The following is a 21078-nucleotide window of genomic DNA, read 5'->3' as shown; positions in this document are numbered from 1 at the left end:
AACACTGTACATGCATTTTTGGGGAAATGCACATTTATAACACTGGTCCCTTCCTCTAATTTCACTGGATTTTAGTGCCCCCGTGCTTCCCACACACCTCAAGATGCACCTTAGCTTGAGTCTGAATGTAAATCCTTCTGCTGCGGGCTGGAAATCAAACTGTAAATAGGAGTTTTATGTGGGAATAGCTAGTCAAGATTAAGACCTTGTGGTGATGAGAAGAGAAGGGAAAGCTGTTTTTCTTTTGACATACAGACTATTCTGGCCTGGTATCACTGCTTGGTGGTAGGAATGTCTATATATATTTCTGTCTCACTAGGCAAGGCAGGCTTTTCCCTTCCTTGGATTCACTTTCTTACTAACGAAAGCAGAAACTTGTATCAAACATGAGCAACAGGGGAAGGAACTGCAGAATAGAGCTGTGAATGCATAGTTTGCCAAAAGTAAAGAAATTTATGGGTACAGATGTCGACTCATCAGTCTGCTCATCTTCTCTCTAGCATTTAAAGCTAGGATGGAAGAACAGGTTTTGACATTGCCTGTCTTGAGGTCACTCATGTATGAATGAATGTGTGTTCAATTCACTACTAGACTAAAACTGGGGAAGGATGTTGCAGTGCTCAGAGCGCTAACTTTAGGGACTTAAGGCTCAGTTCCTTGACCTGCCACAAACTCCTGAGTGAGCTGTGATCAGGTGACTTATTCTGTCTGTCCTAGAAAAATTGAGATAATATCTTGTCATGTAGAAATGTCCTGAGAATTAATACCAGCCTTGCATATTTAACATTTGATTATCTTTTGTAAGGCAAATGGAAATTAAAAGCTCCTCCGTTCTCAAGTGTAATGAGAGCTGTGGTTCATGGGCATTTTGCTTGTCTTCTCCAAAGCCATGATAGCAGTCTTGGGCTTTCTAATTCTCTGGTACCTGGTGTGGCTGGTACTTGGTATGGGCAGCTGGTAATAAGCAAGGTGATCAAGTTGGACAATTTCTCACTGTTTCCTTCTACTAGAAACAGCCAGAACTTTACAGAAAATAGAACATTAGTTTTGGATCATTTAATCTTCAGTGATCCAGCATCCTCCAATAGGGAAAAAAAAAATCATTCAAATTAGTCTGACCAACTAGAACAAAACCTCAAAGGATTCCAAACAGCTCAATTAGGTAGGTTATGGTGCTAAAGTGAAAAACTTATTTGCTGCCCTCATGCAACTTATAATCCATAGAAGATGTAGCCTGTAACATGTTAGTGGAATCTATCACTAAACAGTGTTAAGTGCTGAAATTTGGATAATGTTTTTTCAGTAGATTTTGTTTAATTAAAAAAAATATTTTAGTCAGTAAATTGTTTTTTGTGAACCATAGCATATTCTGCATATGGGGGGAAAGGGGTGGCACTTTGCAAGGTTCATGAAGGTTCTGACATTCAGATCCTTGTCGTCTGAGGTGGGTAAGGTCTGCACAGTTCTGTGCACTTTGATCCTGTTCAGACAGACTGGACTTTATTGACTGTGACCTGGGCCCACCTGTCTGTTAATGGAGATGGATAATGGCAGAGAAACAGGATGCAATAAGGTAGCAAATGGGGAGCAGGAATCTGAGCTTGTTTACTAAAACTAAGGACAGTAATGAAAGGAAATAATGGATGTCAGAGTATTCATGCAAATTTGTGTCTGCGTTTTCCTAGTCCAGCATCATAATAGTAGTTTCACAAGACTCTACACAAAAAAAAGGACAAATCTGCTCCTTTGGGTGTAGAGAGGGGTTTATTTTTCAATTAAAGTTCTTGCATCAGTATACATTATTTTATGTTTTGCAAAATGCTACTAAGCATGAAAGAAAAAAATAGTATGATGCATAGCCACAGCCTTCTAAAACTAATAATAATAATAATAATAACAATAATAATAATAATAATAATAATAATAAAAAGAATTATTTTTCTAAACTAGTTCACTTTGCAGGAATCGTAGAATAAATATTGTCTCTAGACAAATCATACTTTGAATAGCAGCAAGTGACCAGGGCTGATTCAAACTTTCCAGGTGAATAGTGTATGTGCTAAAAAATGCACTGTATAAATAAATAGTGGGTACTGGGGTGTGCCAAACTGGAAGAGTTTTGCTTTATTTTAAAAAAGAAGAAGGGAAGAAAAGAGGGAAAGAACTTAGAAAATATTTTTGTAATGAGTAGTTTTGAATTATTTGGGTTTGGATGTTTGATATTTGCCAATTTTTAAATAATAAAAATGGTTAAGTATCCAAGTACAAACTATAGAATTTCCTTTTGGGTGAAATAAATGTTTCAGCTGACACAATGATTTCCTGCCCCCCATTCCCCCCTCAACCATCTTTATTTTTTTGGTTTGGCCAGTGAACTGAAAAATCAATTACTTGCAGATCTCCACAGCTGAGACAGTGTTGCATTCATCCTCTTCAAAGTGGCTAGCCACTAACATTACTAACAGCAAAACCTATGAAAGGAAAGCTTGTATTGCCAACAGCGTACTTGATCTTCAAGTTGTCTCAGGAGAGTCAGTGGGATCAAGGCTGATGTGACTGGAGCTCCATTTTGAGGGTTCTTCTTTTCTAGTGGGTGTCAAATACTCAATACAGTTGGCTTTTTTCTTTATTTTGACATAACCCCTTTTTAGTCCATACGGAATAAGATGGGGGCAAATGTAGCTTATTAAAATTAAATATTTAAAATTAACAAGTGTAACTGTTTATGCACATAAAAGGTACAGGTTGCTTACTTGCTAACTTTCTGTATGCTGAGTTCATATTTTAGTCACTTTAACAGTATAATGGCTACTAATAAGTAGTTTGCCATGTCAGGCTAGATCACTGGTACTACTTATGGAACTAAACTTACCTTTAAAATAGCAGTACAGCATTTTTTAAGAAACATATCTGTTGCAAAAATGAAGACTATCATACAGTGATAGAAGGGAGCAACCTAGTGACTACAGGTCATGACAAATTACATTAAGCTAATTCCTAAAACCCAGATCTACAGTTTGTGTCACATTATCTGTGTTATAGCCCAGATTATTCTTTTGTCTTTGTCTGTTTTTAAACTTCCCACTTGATCAGATTCTGCAGTCTTAAACATGATATCTTATATTTCAGATAAAGAAAGTTCATTATTCATCATGGCTAGTCTACTGTTCTTATTTACTTATATCTTTATTGTCTTTTTGAGGAAAATCCTGTCAAACATACCTTTTCTTTGGCCCACTGACAAACTGAAGTCATAATGAATTAAAAGTTCTAGCTGATTTTGAGTTATCCAAATGTAGGTTTCTTAGCATTTGTAAGATGGAACATGAGGTGCCCACATAGCCCTTCATTTTTGTACTTTGAAATAGCCTGAGCTAGTGCTGTTGAAAATTTTCTATGAAAAAAAAAATCTTCTTTGGGCTCGAGGTCTCTAGGATATATTGTGATGCTTACTGGGTGTGAACTGTCAGTTATTAGGATCCTATATAAAAAATATTAATGACACTTCTTGAAGTTACCAGCTGAAAGGTTCTCTGAGCCTCTCACAAGGCAGAATGTATGTATTGTTTTGACCTCAAATAAACTATCATGGAAATGTTGGGAGAGGTGTGAGGTAGGGTAGAAAACTTGGGAATATCCATATATTGGAGAAATCAAATTATGATACTGAAAACAAACTCCAGGATGGAAGGGAAATAGAATATTAGTTTGCAGTATCTCTGTTGTATTGAAAATGGCTGTACACATGGCCAGAAGGAAAGAATTGCAAAGTAGTGAAGGAATGAAAATAGAATTCTGCAGAGATTTGCTTTTTCACTCAGTGTTTATAGTGGTAATAGTTAGTGATGGAAGAACTGCAAAAGATGTAGATTAATGGGGTATTAGTTTAGAGTTCCTGCCCAGTTTACATACCTCCAAATTCCAAACGTATTGCAAACAATTATCTACATTATTTGTGTCTGCAAAATTTCAGCTGGATGTTTCCTTAGGAGAGGCTATTTGATAACAGACCTGGTGATTCTTCTTTTGGAAACTAAACCTGCAGTTGGGTTTAAAGAATTGGGAATGAGAGTGTGCATGAGGAAAGAATACACAGGGGAAGATGTTTCATGTCTCTCTCTATAGCCAAGTCACAAAACATAGCAATACACAGTTGTCAAAGTGTTGAACCGTTTGTTAGAAGACCTGAGGGATGGGGATCTTGAACTCTGCCTGATGAAGCAGTAGTGATGAACTTCATATCACCAGTGGTTTCTGAATTAGAACCACTGGAGTAGGCTGTGCCACAAAGAGCATGAACCTCAAATGGTGCACGCAGGTCTGCACCATGTAGGCTGTGTATGGTCAGAGCACAATGCTGTATTGGCTGCTAGTCTGCACTTAAAAGTGCTGCAAACCAGATTACGTAGTGGTAGGGCAAAATCTTTAGTCCCAACAAGACATACAAAAGTCCATCCATGTGTAAAAATCCACAGTTTGATTGAGACTGGGGGAGTTCTCAAAAACTGTCTCCAAGAGATACAAGAAGGAGCAAAGGTTTGTGGCAAGCTTTTCTTCAAACTTGTTTGCTCACATGTATTTTGGATGTATTGCCAGTGCCTCTAGCCAAGAAATTATCTTGCCTGTGTTTTGAATTGCCTGAAAATTTAAGAAACAAATTATTACTTCAATCTTGGTTGAAATGCTGAGCTAATTTAGCTTCTAAGTGTTATTATTCTTAAGCTTCCTACAAAGAAAATTAAGGTAAAAACATTTACATGAATTTCCCGAATATCTGGATCATTCATCTCCAATTTAGGATCCGAATGGGCTGGAAAGACTCTTCTTGTAACACTACAATTAGTAAATATGTTAGTATTTTCCTAGTAGCATATTCCTTTTTTAAGAAATTGTAGCATGTTACTCATTCTCCTACATTTTGGGGGTACTGTTGTATCTCTTAGATCAGGCTGTGCATGCACCTAGTTTCTGGCAATGTTGTCTATGTGAACTTCAGGTAATAATAGACAACATCAAGCACAGGCTATGGACAAAGCCTGTCAGTGGTGTGGGATGTTATCCTAGCTTTATTGGTCAGAGTGGAACTCCAAACCTTGCTGGTAGGAAGCCTGTAAAACAGACATTGAGGCTTCGTTGTATGTTGATAAGCAGTTTTGCATCTGCACAGGGGAAGCTATGGAGGTCTTTCTCTACAAGCTTATTGTGCAGAACACTGAAACAGTCATAAGCAATCTTTGTGGTTCCTCACCTTGATCCAGTGTTCAACAACACTGAATAACTAAAAGGCACTTATGTCTTACTATAGTAATTTTCTACAGCTGCTGTTGTCACACATAGCACCACAGATTTACAAAGTAAATTCTGCTTTATGAGTTTCAGTGCAGTCCTCTTTCTTTCCCTTCAGTTTGGCTTTCTTGGTTCTCATGTTTTACTTCTGTCGTCATTTCTGCCCTTGATGTTGCCTTCTTTACAATAAATTTCTCTACATGTGCTCTTCAAGAGCTCTTCCTAGGGAGTTTCTACCCCTCTCCATCCCTCTGCTAATGGATTAGATGGGAAGTAGTTAACGTTGAAATTCCCAAATGTTATTCAAAGTTTTTTGGTTAAGCTGAGTCACAAAAATGGTTGCCATTGCCTCAGGTTTTCTGTTGCTGGTTCTAGAGTACAACTCTGCACATGGTAAATGGAAAGAGAAGCTAAGTTTTGCAGCCATAAACATTAGACAATTTCTTTAAAGTGAAAGCTCAAATTTCATGATACCTATCACATGCTCCATCATTAAGGGATATGTCTGACACTATTGCAAAAGCAGAGAGCAGCTGTGCTCCTGAATATACTAATTTTCTGTGCCACTGTAGCCAGGACTGTGGTAGATTTTAAGCTCTGTTCCAGAGGCTCCGAGTCCCAGCCAAGGTCCTGCAGAGCTGCCTGAATTCTTCCTTTTAAAGCATGTTCTCGTCCCCAGATGACTTTGCACAGCACTGGCTGGCAACAGCAGGTGGGTGAGTGCATAGTCATGCCACCGGGAAAGATGACAGAATAGAAGCATTTCATTCTTCATGGCATGGTATCCTAGAAGAGTATGGGATAGCAATGCTGTTGCTGTAGGTAAACCACACCTGCAAGGCTCTCCTCCATAGCACTGACATAATACACTCGATGAGCTGTGTCCCCAAGCACAAGTGATATTTCTCAGTCCATTTTGTGTTTGCATCTGTAAGCTGTAGCATGTTTAATCAGCTTCAAATTCTTTGCTGTTGCCAGATGAATGCTCACTTCGGCATTTCTGTACAATCTAAGGTACAACATAGAGACTTCTTAGTAAGGTTTTTATTCATAGTAGTGACTTCTTCGCTTCATGATCTGTAAAAACTTTATCTGGGAAAAAGAAAATATTTCCAGCATCTAAAAAATATCTTAATGGGTCTTTTCTTTTCAGAGGGGCTAAGATTTGCCTGTTGAACACTACCTTATCATCATTCTGGCCTGTTAAATTTATATTCACGCTGTTTATGTAATAATTCCTTGGGATTGTAGCAGTTGCTAAACCAATGGGAATCATGAAATACTTGATGATTCTATGCTGGTGAGCTATGGAGAGCAGAGCTTCTTGCTTTCTGCTTTTCTGTTGCCCATATCCCTAGCTACTGCATTCAAAGAGTGATTTTGCATGCTCTTGCATTGAGATAAATGTAGAAGTTAGTCCAAAAATGACAGTTACTCTGGGGCAAAGACTAGCATGAAATTGGAGTGAACCCTAATCTAATACCTTTGGTTTACTAGTGGGTAATGTTTTCCTTTCAGCGACTCCTTCAGGGAGGAGCTGAAAGTTGGCAAAAATACTGTCTTTGAAAATTTGGCTCCAGCTGATTTTATACCTAGAAGCAGAACTGTGGATGATATGCTACAACTGGTTAATTAAATCCTGTGCTGTTAGCCCTCAATTAGATGCGTTAAATTGCAAACCTTGTTAGCAGATTTGCTGGCCAAATATGGAGAGATTCCATATATCATTCTGACTGCTTTATATTTGGGCTCTTAAAGAATGTATGCAGCTTGTCTAATGAAGTGTCTGTATAAACAAGAGGGAAAAATAAACAGGATTTGGATTTCTCCCTCTGTTGGTCTGTCTGCCTGTGTCTCTGTTCAATGACTGGGGTAAAGCTCCCCTCACTTTTTTTTTTTTTTTCCCTAATGTTTCTTGGACTCTTAGCAGCAGGTTTTTACAGTCTGTTGCCTGCCTCTCAGATTAGAAGAGCACTGGCATATTTTAACAGTTTCCTAGGATCCAAATAGTCTTTAATTAACAGGGAATTGATGTTTTGGAGTACAACCAAAACACGGGAGACATTGGAAGCAGAAAATGGGCTTGGATCCTTCCAGCTCCTAGCTGGCTATGGCAAGGGGCAAACAAAAAGAGTAAAATAGGGTCTGCTGCAAACAGGTAGCAACTTATTGGTATGCAAGGGGATTTCTTCATTTGCATTATGTTCCCACAGAACTGCTGGCTGGTAGCATTAGCTGGGAGGAGCTTTCTGCTGTACAGAGTCTGAATCAGCGTCACCTCTTGCAAGAGTGGACAGTGTTCATCAGTACCTTTCCATAAACTGAATTTTGGTGGCTGCTGAAATTGTTAGATTTGTATTGATCAACTGTTTAGGCAGAAAGGTATGTTATATTTGCGAGCTTTAGGTTGACTCTGAAGCTGTAAGCTCCACGAGTAAGCACTTAGTGAAAAAATCAAAAGTCTGCAAATGACGTGACTTTTGCTGAGCAGAACATTTAGTTGTTCTTTTTCTTCTGAAACAGTTTGCCTTTGGAGGCTTGAGCGGTAAGGCTGGGATGAAACATTGAAGTTATAGCAGAATGAGACTAGCTGAAATTCTAAAGGGAAGTCAGACATATGCTGAACTATTGTTCCAGATAATCCAGGGAGAGAAATGGTTTATTAGCTAATTTTGAATAATGACAGATTGATACCTGAAGCAATTACTGGCAAAGAATTATAATCAACAGTCACTGAGTGAGCTGTCCCCTTTTTCAGGAATGCAGTTATTTGCGGACAAATATAAATGCATTTGTTTAATCCACTATTGGGTTTTTATTGTTGCTTTTTTGTGGTGTCTTGTTGTTGTTGTTGCTGTTGTTGTTTTCCTCCTTATCATAATACTTACTGAATGCCTGTCTCTTTCTGCATCTAGGTGGTACATGCCAGAGCCCTGCTCTTCCAGCCCTAGTGCGTCCTCCTGCTCCACCTTTGCAGCCGTCGCTGGATATTAAACCATTTCTTCCGTTTCCTCTGGACACTGCCGCAGCCGTCAATCTCTTCCCCAACTTCAATGCAGTAAGTACAGTCCTTAACAGTTACTGTCCACCTCAGTGAGCCACACTTTCCATGGAAGACTCAAGAGGGCACAAAGTGGAATTTTATGTTCTCAATTAAACCTGGAATATCCTCTCCTTTACTGAGGGCCAAATAGCTCTTTCAGACACACTGGTAGGCCATAAATTAAAACCTAGCTGAGTGTTAGCCAGAAGTAATGTAGAAGGAAAAAATGATACGATCCCAAGTGACATGCAATAAAGTTGCAGGCCATATTCAATCCCAGGGCTTGCGAGTTTCCCACTCTGATTTAAGATGTGCAGAGTTTCACTAAGCTACAGTTCTCTGAAACTCACAGAGTGAAACCCTCAGAGTGATGGTGTTCTACATCCCGTCTCCAATGGGCTTCCTGAGAAATACTTAAAATTTGCAAACTGGAGGGGCTACATGAGATAAAACTGTCAGGGCAATTAAAGCAGAAATGACTACAGCATTAGCTGGTGTATGAAATATTCATTGGCATACAACCCAGTGTATTTTTTTCAGGTTAGGGTGTTTTATTTCTCATGCCTTAGGTTAAGGCAAAGTTAAATTTATCTTTAATAATTTTTATATTTGGTCATACTGCTGGTGACTATAGAAATCTTGCTCCTTCTTGATTTCTATTTATTATTTTACTGACATACATCATTAATGTTTCAATTTTGCTGTTTCTGACTGAGAGATTTTATCCTCTAAAAAAAAAAGAAGTCTAAAATGGTTTTATGTTAATTTTGATGTTATAGAACTATGCCCCTTTTTAATTTGAATGTACTCAAGGAAGTTCTTTTCCTAATTTACATATACTAGATAGAGGGGAAAAAAAATGTGTGTGCTTACCTACTTTGAGAGACACAGAGAGAAGTGGAAATTGCCATTTCAAAACAATTCTTATTAACATGCAAAAATCTTAATTACAATAATTAAGAGTAGTAAAAGAACATGCCCGTTTTAGAAGCAATTTGTAGTAATCAATAGCAAATTTCCATAATTAAATGTTCATTTATTTACCTTTTATGGATGCTCATTTTGCTTTAAAGTAATTAAAATGAACTAATTGTCAAAAATATTTATTTATGCAGTCTTAAATTCAAGAAATTCACAGCATTAATAGAGATCAGAGAAGCTATAAGCTGCAAGTCTTAAAACACTCAGAAACAATATGTGGAAGCGTTATTCTTACAAAGAAACCTTTTATTACAACAAAATATTTTAAAAATTTTAAATATATTATAGTTATACAACAAAGTTTTAAAAAGTCCTGGTTTTAACCCAGTTACTGATAACTCATGATGAAATGGATAAACCATTAGACTTGTTGAGTATACTTTGTTTTTTTTTTATACCAGATTTGCTTTGTGATTGTTGTTTGTACTTAATGCAATAGACCAGCTGAATTTTTAGAAATTTTTTATTAGAATTTCTGTGTTTTTTCAGCTTTTTATACAGTTCAGAGACTTCAGATTGTTTTGCCAATTGTTTAACTCTGCATAATTCAAATGCAATTTTAATGATGAATTTTAATAAATAGTTCATAATCCTGTGTTCTTCCATAAATCTGCAGTTTATTTTTTCTTATGAAGACTGATTTTTATGCTATAATTATCTTGAGGGAGAGTTGCGGGAAGATGTCCTTGTATTAATTTGGAACTAAGAAAGTAAAAATAGTTTCCTGTCAAAACCCTGTTATTCCCAAACATCATCTTAGTAGTATATCATTTGGTAAAAGCACTGTAGCTGGACTTTACAGACTCCTCATTTTTCAGTAAACTGAGCCTAGGATTCAAACATGAGACTAGCAGCCTTTTTCAACAGCACTCTGAAGTTCGTTCCCATGTAAAGTGATGTGTGGCCATCTGCCAAGTCCACCTTTGCTGAGGATGTCAGTCCTGAGTGTGAAGATGCTGTCATATGAGCTGCTGTCACCTGCCTTCCTGCTCGTCATCTTTGCCTTGCAACACGACCTTTGCCTTTTCGTCCTGTTTGCTGACATGCAGCATCATCCTCAGTGTTCCCATTTCCATTCTGAACAGTACATTATTGAACGCTGCTATGTTTAGCTCATATGCCAGAGCTGGTTAATGGCATCCTCCAAACATGTAGGCTAGCTGAGAAGTTCTGCATATTTCCAGAAATTCTTTCCAAGCTGACGGAATCTTTTGGGGACACATCAGCTGCTGCTGAGCATTGTCAGACCAAGGAGAAGGTAACCCACAAGTCATATTAGACTTTAAACAGGACATATGACAAGGGCTTTAAGTATGTGAGTGTGAGACAGAAAACAAGTGTTTAACCAAAAAATGATCTTCATAAATATGCATGCTCGTGAACGATTGTAGCTGTTGAGAATGCTTTATATTCATTGACTTCACTGACAGTCCTACACAGTGTCAGCAGAGAAGCATTTATGTTCATTGGGTAAACCAAAGTGAAGCAGATCATCACTAAAAGAAAACTGAACTGGACGTTCTCTCTCGTTTTGTCAATACATTAGCTTTACCCTTGATTGAGGCATCAAGGTCATAGGCTGTGTCTTAGGAAAAGGATTTCTAAAGACCTCTTGACCCTTGCACAGTTCCACAGAAATAAATGAGTTTGGCAGCATGTCCAGGCTAATTCCCAAGAGGCTAAAGTCCATAGTTTTGGCCATTTGCTGGCCACTTTTCAACAGCCTTCACTCGAGAAGACTGCAATCAAGGAGAAACTTGGGTAAAAAAAATCAGTCATCTTTCAGAGAAAATAAGTGGTCTCTGGTTATGACAATCCTAACTCGAGAGTTTGGTTGTGATAGGCACAGGCATCTGAGCTAATCAGCCTGAGTTTCTTCACAAAAGATAAAAGAAAAAAATGACCAATTTCTCCAATTTATTTTAAATGCAGAAAATACACGAAGGTAGGTTGGAGTGCAGGCACCCTATATATCTACTTTGGCATGAGGTGAAGTGAACTCTGAAAATTCCCATTCATCTCTGTTGACTGTAATGAGGGACTGGCTCAGCTGCATCTGCATTTGGTTAGATGAATCCCCCATCATGGGACAGGTCATAAGCTATTCATGGCTGATATAATAAATTCTACTCAGAAATGAAATGACAGAAGTGCTGACACTGTATGTTTACAGAGGAATGCTCTCATTTGTCAAGCAGTTATGCTTCTAATTTTATCTGAAGACAATCCTAAGGGAATTTGAGGATTCAGATGAACTGGATAGAAATATTAGGAGAGATGAAAGCAAAAGTAATTTACCAATGGAAAAACTCAGGCATATACACAAGGACTAACAAAGCTAAATTTTGATCTTAAGTACCACAAATAATAATGGTAAAGTGTTGTATTTTGTAACATTTTTCCACCCTTTTTCAGTTTATTACCAGCATAAGATTACTTTCTTTGTTACTGATGATTTTAGTCTAAAGCTAGCTCAGTTTCTGCTGGCTGCCTCTGAAGAAAACATTCACTGCTGTTTTCTATGAGGGAAAAAGCTTTCCTTGGAGCAGAGAATAGAAGAGATAACAGGAAGTGTGCAAACCTCTATCAGTAATATCTTTGGACACTAAGGAGAGGGAAAGGTAAAAAGTGAAAAGTGAATAACCTGAGAAATTCAAGGAAGGCAACATATGAACCTTTGAACAGTTCAGTTTCAGGAGGAACGTTTTCTATTTATACAAAAAAAGTGTAAAACAAACATACCAATTAACAATCTGTTTAGATGAACATTTGTAGGTGCTACGCTCTTAATTGTGAAGCAAATGTGTACCATCAAGTTGTACATAAAAAGAAATTTTAACAACACAGCTGTTTAAAGTGAAAACAGCCCTCTGCTGCAGACCCTGAGGAATCACAAATTCATTTCAAGTTTATCTGATATAAAAAAGTTAATTAAATATATGGGATTTAAATGGCTAGATTTTGTGAATGAAAGTACAGCTATAAACAATGCTTATGTTGCTTTTTAAAATAAGATTTCAAAGTTGTCAGAGGAATAGAAAAATAATGTAAATTGTCTATTCTGAAAAATGTTTGAGATCATTTAGCAAACATTTGGTATACTTTCACATTTTCATTGCAGAGTAAGAAGCTCTAAGCCTGTGTGTTTCTGAGAACTAGTTCTTAGAGATACAAAGCTTTAGCAGTTGAATCAAATATGCACTGGTCTGTGAGTGCACGTGAAAATGCATACGTGGTGTTTCTGCTTATGAGACAATGGTCAGCTGCAAAGAAATTTCACAAAGCATTGAAGTCTGAAAATTAATTAACTTCTAGGAAAATGTTGATATGAGTCCCTGGACTGAGAGGAAATGCTTCATTTTGCTAGACATCAGCATCAGTCCTAAGTGACCCTCCCACAGGAAAAAACCTCAATGAGATCTTTTTTATATCTCATATGCTCCAAAGCCCATCCTCCTCAAAGCACAGATGCATCAGAAGACAGGTTTTGCTTATTTCTGAAGCTCTCAGAATGATATATTTCTGTCTCTTGAGAGACAGAACTTAGATTTTACAAATCCAGGACATGTGCCATTCCTAGATGGAAAATCAGGCAGTGCATTACACTCCTTGTTTGTTTATTCTTTGAAGGATATGCTCACCATTTTCCTGAAAAATTTCTAAAAAAATAATAGATCATCTTCTTTAGACTTTAATATGAGCATAATCTGTAGTGGAAGAGGTCCATCTCCAAACTAAAACCTGATCTCCCATCATTGCCAGTGAAAAGTTTCCCAAAGAAGCATCCTTTGGACAGAAACATGATTACAGTTTAGACTAGAAACTTATGACTTGGAAGAGCAGTGGCAGTGTCAGAACTCTACTAAAAATGGATGGAAAATGAAAAATTACTCTTCAGACATCTTTTTCTCATGATCCATCTGTAGTAATCCATGTTCAGTTCCCTGATTTTTCCTGTTTGCTTGTTCTGTGCCAGTAGCCCCCAGCTCAATAATTAGGGCTTCACGTTTCACCTTCCCCTGTTAGAGATTTGCTGTATGAGAAAGGAGAAGGGGGCAATAGAGGCTGTTGTCGATGGTTTAGGGCTCCTAAGGTAGTACTACTGCAGCAATTTGAGCTAGGGTGCCAAGGTAATGCTCCTTGCTTCCTGAAAACCAGCCTGTGGAACCTCATAGCAACTTCCAGAACAGCACAAAGTCTGCACTCTCTATTTGTAGAGGTGAAGCTTGCATTTGTATGTATTAGTAGCTGGCAATTATGGCTGCCTTGTTTCAATGGGAGCTGCTTTTTTCCTCCCTCAGGTCTTGCTGTCAGGCTCTGCTGCAGACCGCTGAGTAGCTCATACAGTGCGTAGCTTCATGGTTGCTTGGAAAAGGCAGTCTTGTCCTATTGCAACCAGACGACTGATAGAAGCAGACAATGTAGAAAACCTGCTTGCTGATAAGCATTTCTGGGACGGGTTATGCCAGGAAATGTGCAGAAAAGCTGTCAAAGAGCTGCAAGATGACGTTTTAAAAATCTTTTCCTTAGGCTCCTGTTCCAGATAGTTGGGTTTTTGTTGTTGTTGTTGTTGTTGATCTAGAAGAGAGATATGTGCCTCAGGAATGATGTGCCAGTTTTCTGGATGTTTTGATAGTGAAGAGTGGAGAAGGAATCTGCAATACGTTAGTTTTTCTAAATATTAGCAGCCTTAAATTTACAAAATAAAGCCAGATTTTTTTTGTGTCTGTACGTAATGGTTTTAGTTTTCTGACTTAACTGAGCAGAGGAGCATATCAAGACTATCTTTTCTCTTTGAATAAAATCCTTGGAAGTTCACTAGTGACAACATGCTGTCAGAATGCTCTCTTTCCAGAAGAGGATAGTCAGGGGACAAAACAATGGCCTCAGTTTCGTGTGGATCAAAATGGAATATTGCTTATATAGAAGAACTTGGCTGTAAAAATATAGTCTCTGCTGATTTCTAATGTTATTTCCATGAGAAGGACTTTTATCAGGTGGAGAACTGTACTGCACAAAATTTTTAATTTGTCAGACAAACAGAGGGTATTATTGCTTCTGGGGATATTCTTTGCATGGCTGCTCATTTACAGGTGTCTAGAAGCAGGAGGTTTGGCTTGCTCTTTTCCTTTCCATACCACTGCAATTAAGCTACCTTATAGTAGCTATACTCTTCTTTATGGTCTATATCTCTATTGCTGTTTAGCTGAATATTTTGCAAATTAGGGAAGATGCAAAAATAATGTTTGGTTTCAGAAATTCTTTATTGTAATAACATTTTCATCACTGTCCAGGACATTTAATTAAAAAGCCTGCAGGGGAAGACAAGGGATTAGGAAATAAGCAAACACAAGAAAATCCTGGCAATTCAGATGTTGTTATTTGGTGCTTGCAAAACAGGAATGAATCAACATCAGTATGAAATATTCAGTTATTTGAATTGGCCAGATTTATTTGCTGTGCATTTGAAAACTTAATCTGCACTCTGGGCTCTGAAATAACAGTAAAGCTCTGATTCTCTGAGGCAGAAGAAATGTTCACAGCTCAGGAGATATGGGGAAATTAAGCTTTTTGTCTTTTTCCAGCTTTGAGTCAGTTTGGGGTGGATCCAGTTGTCCAGGAATGCTCTGTCTGCCTGTTCTTACTTATGGTATATGCTCTATGTCACAGGCAGGGAACAGAGCTCATATTCTGACTTTGTATAAATGAGCATTCCTGCAACCCTCAGGTAACCTTCCCATGGTTGCCTGTGATTGCAGGCTGTTATTTTCCTTTGCAATGCAGAGCAGCTGGAGAGTAGTGTCTCAGCTCCCTAGCAGTTGTCTCCAGAATGATTGCTGTTATTTTCTTTGGACTTGATGCATTGTTAAGGAGCATCCTACTAAATCTAGCTTTAATCTCTTTGCAAACTTCTCTAAAAGCTTTTGGCCTCTGCTTGCAATAGCTTGGGTTCCTGCAAGGTTCAACCCAGGCATTAAGAGAAGTTTTATTTTATCTTTCTTTTACGTTTATGTTACATTTTACCTGCACTTCTGGCCCTGTTTTTGGTATCACTTGCATTGAGCCCATGTGTATTGAAATTGTGGGGTTGAAATAGTGAAATTGACATGTGAAATTGCCTGTTGCAATTTTTGGAATTGCTTTTCTTGGGCACATATGAACCTCAAGAAGTTCAGCAAGGCCAAGTGCAAAGTTCTGCACCTGGGTCAGGGCAATCTCCAATAACATTATAGGCTGATGATGCATTGAGAGCAGCCCTGTGGAGAATGACTTGGGGATACTGGTGGATGAAAAGTTGGACATGAGCCAGCAATGTGTGCTTGCAGCCCCAAAAGCCAATTGTCTCCTGACCAGTATAAAAAGTAGTATGGCCAGCAGACCAGGGGAGGTGATTCTGACCCTCTGCTCTCATGAGACCCAACCTGGAGTACTATGTCTTGCTCTGGAGCCCCCAGGAAAAGAAAGGCATGGACCTGTTGGAGCAGGTCTGGAGCAGGGTAATGAAAATGATCAGAGGGCTAGAACACCTCTCCTGTTAAGAAAGGCTGAGAGAGTTGAGGTTGTGCAGCCTGGAGAAGAGAAGGGTCTTGGGAAGACCTGCCTGTGGCCTTTCAATATTTAAAGGCAGCTTATGAGAGAAATGGAGATAGTTTGTTGCTTGTTTTTGCCAAGGCCTGTAGTAACAGAACAAGGGGACATGTTTCTAAACTGAAAGAGGATAGGTTGATTGGACATAAGGAGGATTATAATTTTTTTCTTTTCTTTTTGCTGCGGAGGTGGTGAGACACTGGAATAGGTTGTCCAGAGAAGTTGTGGATGCCCCATCATTGAAAGTGTTTGAGGTCAGGTTGAATGAGGCTTTGAGCAACCTCTTCTGGTGAAAGATGTCCCTGCCCATGGCAGGAGGGTTGGACTTGATGATATTGAAAGGTCCCTTCCAACCCAACCTGTTCTTTGATTCCTCACAACTTATTTGAACAGTTTTAAAATATGTTCCCATTAGGGAATTAGCAGTCTCCTGTGCTTATGATGAGCAGGTGTCACCTCTTGCCACATAGAATACAGCCATCTTGAGAGCTTAGAGGAGCTGGTTTGTGGCTACAAATGGGTAAGTACCATTAAAAAAAATCCATTAAAAAGTTTTATTTTTCTTTAAATTAAATTTCTATCAAGGGTGCTCCAACCTTCTGTGATTGCTTTCAGTAGAAATTCAGGTTTCTGGGATGCATGCTCACCTGGGGAAGCAAATGTTAAGATTATCTTAAAATAGCCTAAGTTTGTGTCATTTCACCTTGCTGAAGATTGTCATAGTTATCCTTGAGTTCATCTTTATAATTGTAACATGGATATAAATTAACTGACCGTACTTTTTTCCTGGTTGCTGTCCATTTTTTCTGAGTGCAATGTGTGCCTTTGGTAAATCTGTTGTGATTCATCCAAAAGACTTATTTCCAGTATGTGTTTAATAGCATCACCTATGTTTGGTGTTCTCCAGCTACCATCTCTGTTGACATTCAGCTCTATAGCCTCATTCAAGCTCCTTATGGATGTCTCAGTGCTGGTGATCATTTGGCAATTGCCACCTGCAGATTGTATTTCTTTGTCAGTGGGGGTAGGATGTTGTTCTTCATGCAGGCTGAGCATATAGCGTGTGCACTTCCACCATCTGTTTGATAGCTCACATTTTCTTCAAGATTTTTCTGGCAGTATATTAGTCTGGAGTCACTCTACGCCTTGTGGCTGAAGAACAGATGTTTGTGCTGCTCCTTTTTGCCATGTGAGAATAGGTAGACTTGTAACTAGTCTCCACCAATTCTCATATCCATAGTTCACGAGAAAGGTCTGAGGCAGAAGCACCCTGTTTGTATAAGATCGTGACTACAGTATTAGTTAAATGTCCATACAGTAGGTTATGGACTATAAACTTGACAGTGTTTTCATGAGCGGTGTTATTGGCTGGAAATGATCTCTGGACAAACAGCTCCACATACCTAAAAATGAGACAAAGAAACCTTTGTTTTGTATGTGCCTTTGTTTTTGTTTTTGTTTTTTTAATTTGCTCAAGTGGTTTCTTTTTCAATAGAATCAATAGAATCTAAATATTTCACATGCTTGTTTATTTAACTGATAGTTAGTAATAGTGAAAGAACATACTTTCTGAGATGTCTCATCCTGCCTGACACATTTGCTAGAGGGCACTGCACAGTGGGCTGACGGATAACTTGCTGTTGGAAAGTCATAGTATCCAAGGCAAAGGCAATAGCACAGCCTTTACTGGGGACTGAGGGTCCCTCAGGCTTTTGCTTTGCATGTAAAACATTCTTGTAAAGGAAATTAAATGAAGTGCTCTTCAGATTTGTCAAGTCTTGATGAGTGAAATTACTTAAAACTAAATTTTATAAAGCATTTTATAAACCATTTTAAATAATGTTTTAATCAGTTGATGTTTACACCCTTTGTTTTAATAGCACTCAGATGAAAAAGATCAATGATTATTCTGCAAGGGCTATAAAACTTTAATGGGTTGCATAATAAGTATAACTCATAAAATCTACAGTTTAAATATGGATGGTTATTAACCTGTTTTTAAAAAGCTGCAATTAAAGTGAAAATGAATTACTTAAATAAATTATTTGATTACTGTAGTCTGAGGAGGGAAGAGTGATAACATTCTAAAATCAGTATTATTTCTATTGATGAGACAGACATTTGGAAAGACTTAAAATAAGGCATGAACCTTTCCTAGCCTCAGGCCTGTTTGTGTTGCTAACCTAGTGGAATAACTATTTACTGATTTTATTTATTTTTTGTTCTTTTTGTACAACCTGCAGTTTGTTCTTCTTAGGAATTTCAAAGAGATCTGTTCAAAAAGGCATGAGTTTGCATGACAGGTAATTTCACACACAGTAAATACATTCCTAAGCACAATTACCATGTTAATTGCTTATTCATAGCATGCAGTAACAGTGCTGCTATTATTCAAGATCTTGTCCTAAAACACACTAATTTCTGTCCTTTATAATAATGAAAAGATTTGGGGCTTTTTCTTTCCCACTCTTTTTAGTCACAGTATTTTGGGATGGTAAATGGCACATGCTGAAGAACTAATTTATCTGGAGACATTTTTATGAATCACTCTCTGATGGAATATTTCTGTAATGTCTGTATCCTTCTAATTTACTTTATCCTAACATTTTTTTTATAAGGGAAGAAAATCCACAAAGATTACATGTTGGTCTTGTACAGTAGAATTGGATATAGAACTCCAGATTCTCATGCAAGCACTGTTTTTCCTGGCATCTTTCCTTTGGCTCTACTGAATGTTTAAAGTAATACTGTGTAAATATCCATACAGATTAAATTAGTAATCAAAATAATTAATAAAAAATAGTGGAAGAGCTTGTATCTATCAGCAAATCACTGTTTCTCTTTTAAATACGTTGATTTGTAAAAAACAGATGAGTATCAACTTCTTACTATTTAAAACAATACATATTGATGTTTTTTTCTGGCTAACATTGTATTTCATCTAGACTTAAATGTTTTGTGATGTCATGAGTAAAAAAGTTTAGATGGCATATTACACTTCCTTATTATTTTTTATCAGAAAGAATAAAAACAATTAAATTATGTAGTTTCCTTACATAACAAAAGCAATCGTGTTTATAATGAAATGTAAAAGCCATCTTAACAATTCATAACGGAAGGCTAAATATTCTATAACTGAATGAAAATTGCAGATAAAAATCTAGGGGAAAAAAAAAATCTATGAAAGAGGCATTCTTAATTACAGTTTGTGGTAGTGTAAAGCCTGCTGGAAAGCTGACCAGCAGAAGTTTCTTTCAGTAGTTTACTACTGTGAAATTGCTAGGATGTTTGAACAGCAGAGAGAGCAATCCTGATGAACAGAAAATATGGCAAGAGTTGCTGCACTTGACCAAAACAACCCTGTGAAGACAATTTCAGGGGACTAGTATTACTTTAAGTTATTCCTGGGACATTTGTCAAATAGCCAGAAAAAGGGTAAATCTGCAGCCTTTACTTCCTTTATTTCTGTGCTTTTTTCATGAGGGTTCTCTGTAGTCAAACACATCCATGCTTTGTTAAAAATCTGGGGAACTGTGTCCATCTTACAAAGATGTCAGTTTGGGATCCTAAAATTGGTATAGGCTGACCCTCAGGGTGTTGCTTTTCTTGAACTAATCAGCCCTGCACTGTCAGAAAAGTCAGTTATCTGACCTGATGTACCTGTGCATCTTTAGTTTCAACAGGTAGGGCAGCTGTGGTACCTGAGGGTGGTGCAATGAGTTCATAACAAGGTAAGAAAAGCCAGGACCAGGCCAAAGCATTATAAGTTCATATAGCCTTTCTCTGACAACTTAAAGAAAAACAGAAGAGTAGAGAACATGTATAGCAACAGTTACCAGACAATACCACCAGGGAGGTATATTTTAGGAAGTTATTGAGTCAAATGTGTTGTCTTGGCATGTGATAGCCCTCCATGAGATAACATGCTAAACTGGATGGAATGAGTAGGAGAGTTTGTTTAACTACTAATGAGGTAATTTGAGTTTCCTTGTTCCCTTCTCCAGACAGTGCTTAATATATCCAGCCAGGGAGATATGTAGGAAAATTCCCTTCAGCAATGTAATAAATAGGAAGAGGTGATAGTACAGGAACTATGACTTGCTATAAACTGAAGAGGTCTCGGGATGATTTTAAAGGTGCAATGTTTGTGGGAGCTGGAATTGGATGAAATGTCAATCACCTTACTCATATTTGTGTCTGAAATGCACTGATTTGCTAATGGATCCAACCCATTACATTATTGGTTCTGCCTGGATTCAGATGACAAAGATAAATCACAGGGGTGATGCCAGAGTTAATTATAGCAGTGCCCTCCCAAACAGCACTATCAGCTCTGGGAAGCAGCAAAAAACTATTGTTGGTGTTAGGAAGTAACATGAGAGAGTAGTGTCTGCAAAAGGAGCCGTGGTGTAGAGACTACCAGTGGTGAAAGGATTGGAAAATACTGGATATATCGTGTTGGGCTTGGAAGAGACGTGAGAGGAAGAGCAAAAGGTTTTCAAGAAGAGAGATTTAGAAATAACTTAGAACAGGTATTTGAAAAATGCATTTGCTTCACACCCGCACACAAAAATGTCATGGTGGAAACATTGCAAAGTAAGTTGAAGTATCTAGTTTCTGCTTAAAGAGTCCTTATGTCTTTGCTCCTGGCAGGAACGGTTCCTTTCCTTTTTAGTAACATGCTTTTCCCAGGAAATTAATGTCTTCTGAAACTTTTTGAAGCAAATTCGTTCTCTGTAAATCTTACTTATTTTCATTTTATGGGAGCTATATCTGTTTGAAACCAAATTATGTTTTTCAATCTGAATTTGAAAGAAAAGAGAGAAGTTAACTTGGTAGTTACAGAAAATATGTCTCAAGACAAACTAAAAGAAACACAAAATTTAAAAGTCTGTGCTTATGAATTCAGAGAAAATACTTCTTTAAGAACAAACCCTCAGATACTATAAAATGTCATAGTTCCACAGCTGTTCACTCTCCGTTCCTCAGTAAGGGTTCCTTGGCGAAGGACATTTTTTCTTAAATTTCTGTGCACAAAGAGGATAGTGTGTATTTTTGCTCCTAAGCGCCTTTCTTTTCCATTAATCTAAGCAATAGATAAAAGTAGTCTACTTCAGCAAATAGTGGGTATGCATGTCTTTTATAGTATCATAAAAATATCTCCTATCTCTTCAAACAGG

The 21078-nt window shown here is 37.8% G+C and overlaps 1 protein-coding gene across 5 annotated transcripts in view; it reads left to right on the top strand.

Moving 5' to 3' along the window:
• ZNF385D (zinc finger protein 385D) overlaps positions 1-21078 on the top strand; it is a 428245-nt gene that overhangs the window by 282620 nt on the left and 124547 nt on the right. For all 5 annotated transcript variants that reach the window (XM_065051544.1, XM_065051545.1, XM_065051543.1 and 2 more), the window contains one exon: positions 8202-8344. In XM_065051544.1, the coding sequence (XP_064907616.1) occupies positions 8202-8344 (143 nt within the window). The remainder of the gene's footprint in view (positions 1-8201; positions 8345-21078) is intronic.

This window comes from Columba livia, chromosome 2 (genome assembly GCF_036013475.1).
Source record: "Columba livia isolate bColLiv1 breed racing homer chromosome 2, bColLiv1.pat.W.v2, whole genome shotgun sequence".
Taxonomy (NCBI): Eukaryota; Metazoa; Chordata; class Aves; order Columbiformes; family Columbidae; genus Columba; species Columba livia.
This window is presented reverse-complemented; position numbering and strand designations above follow the sequence as displayed.